The sequence below is a fragment of the Arachis ipaensis genome, chromosome B01 (genome assembly GCF_000816755.2).
Source record: "Arachis ipaensis cultivar K30076 chromosome B01, Araip1.1, whole genome shotgun sequence".
NCBI classification, from domain to species: Eukaryota; Viridiplantae; Streptophyta; class Magnoliopsida; order Fabales; family Fabaceae; genus Arachis; species Arachis ipaensis.
This window is the reverse complement of record NC_029785.2, coordinates 1,184,931-1,186,991: the sequence shown is the minus strand read 5'-3', so window position 1 is coordinate 1,186,991 and position 2,061 is coordinate 1,184,931. Positions and strand designations below refer to the sequence as shown.

Genomic DNA, 2,061 nt, shown 5'->3' with positions numbered 1-2,061 from the left:
TATAAATTACCATGAAAGATCATGTCACTTTGTAGCTATGTGTAAATTTCATTTTCATTTTATGCATGCATTAATTTCACGACATGATATCAGTAAGTTTAAGCTTTTAAGAGAAACGATTTCATGACAATTATTATTCAGTCAGTGATGAAAATCAACACATAACGAGGTCTAATAGTGATTGTAACTGATTAAATTAGTAACATGATGTTGTTGTTATCACCTTAAGTAACAAGAAAGATCAAAGAAATCATACTTACAAAGATCTAAGTTCTGTTAGTCCACCAATGTCCCCACTTAGTTTACCTTTGAGGCCCATGGTTGAAAGTCCCCTACACATTCAAAATGCAAGTATGATTAAAAAAAAAAAAACAAAAAAAAAAATGGATGACATTAACATGGCTTGATTAATTGATAATAAATAATTACAATGAAGTAACCCTTGATTTGTTGCATGTAACTCCTTCCCATGGTGCTCCACAAGGGTCATCTGATTTATCCCAATTTGGTGGTGTATTTACCCATATATCCTTCAAAGATCTAAGTACAGCAGCTACACCACAATGCATACCATAATTCACAAAGTTCTTTATAATAAGGTACATGAATATATGCTAATTAAGTGACTAATTTTCTTACTAATCTCATAATTTATAATACCAACCAACCAATGGTGAATTAACTAATGTGTTAATTAATTAGCAGTTGACTTCAAAAAAAAAAAAGTATTTAAATGAATAAAAAAAAATTGTATATATTATAAGGTATAAGTTAGCATTTTTATTTTATTTCATTCAAATCATATAGAAAATTGCAAGAAACCACAGCATATTTTCAAGTAATTAAGCAGAAAAAGTATTATATATAAACACTAACAAAACCAGATGAATACTCCAAATCAAGATTAGCTATATCTAAAAGAAAATGATTACAATAACAAAAAGATAGAGAATTTAGTAACACATTACCATCTTGGGGATCAGTATAAGAAGAAATGACATGAATCTCAGCCAACAAAATTCCCAAAGACACCAACAAATGGAGGAACATTCCCATCTTGGGGAGAGACAAAACTCTCAACACTTGTTTCTTCTTCTTCTTGTTATTGTACAAAACAAACTAAACATCAAAACATGATATCATAAAAAAAAATAATGAAAAATATATTGCATGTTTATCATGGCAAGCATAGAAGGAAGAAGAGGGAGAAGCATTTGAAAAAGAAAGAGAAAGGGTATCATGGAATTGAATTGGTTCCAATTTTATTCATTTTTTCTTGTCTTAGAAGCTAATCAAACGGTTGCCACTACCTCTAACAACATCATAGTCATTTTCTCACTACTACTACTACTACTTTTTTTCCCTTTGTTGTTGTTGTAATAATCATAATCATTAACAAATTGACACTTATTCCGTTACCTTCACTCTTCATTCACCAGTACTGAGCCTCCAAAATGGAATAACATCACTTTTTTCTTTTTAGCTACTTTGACCTTTATCATCATCATCATATATATATATTGTCATTATTTTAGAAATACTTGCATATTTCTCAAACATATATTTAATATGCATTTAATAAAATTACTATATACGTGTATATTTATGTATAAATATATGTGTTTCTTACACTCGGTTAATATATATTTTGTATTTTAATACATATTTTATACTGATAACTATTTTTTTTGTGTACATAATATGATTGATTTTAAAAATGGTTTAATTACTCTGCTGGTTCCTATAGTTTTGTAAAATTTTCAATTAGGTCTCTATACTTTTTTTTATTTTCAATTAGGTTCCTGCACCAATTTTTTTTTTTAATTGGGTTCCTACACTTTTTTTTTTCCTTTTATTTAGGTCCCTGTACCAATTCTTTTCTTTTTTTAGTTAGGTCCCTATAAAATTAAGCCAATTACTACTAATAGGGACTTAATTGAAAAAAAATTTGGTGCAGGGACCCAATTAAAAAGAAAAAAAATATAGGAATCTAATTAAAAATTTTACGAAATTATAGGGACCAGTAGAGTAATTAAACCTTTAAAAATTTTTATAGTGGCT

The 2,061-nt window shown here is 27.9% G+C and overlaps 1 protein-coding gene across 6 annotated transcripts in view; it reads right to left on the bottom strand.

Moving 5' to 3' along the window:
- Positions 1-1,523, bottom strand: part of LOC107620708 (probable leucine-rich repeat receptor-like protein kinase At5g49770) — a 6,366-nt gene extending 4,843 nt beyond the window's left edge. For 2 of the 6 annotated variants that reach the window (XM_021113520.1, XM_021113620.1), the window contains exons 1-4: positions 1,311-1,413; positions 969-1,098; positions 430-553; positions 261-332 (exon numbers count right to left, since the gene is read on the bottom strand). In XM_021113520.1, the coding sequence (XP_020969179.1) occupies positions 261-332; positions 430-553; positions 969-1,098; positions 1,311-1,331 (347 nt within the window). In that variant the 5' untranslated portion in view covers positions 1,332-1,413. The other 4 variants (XM_021113575.1, XM_016323586.2, XM_016324139.2 and 1 more) reach the window with 4 other exon arrangements.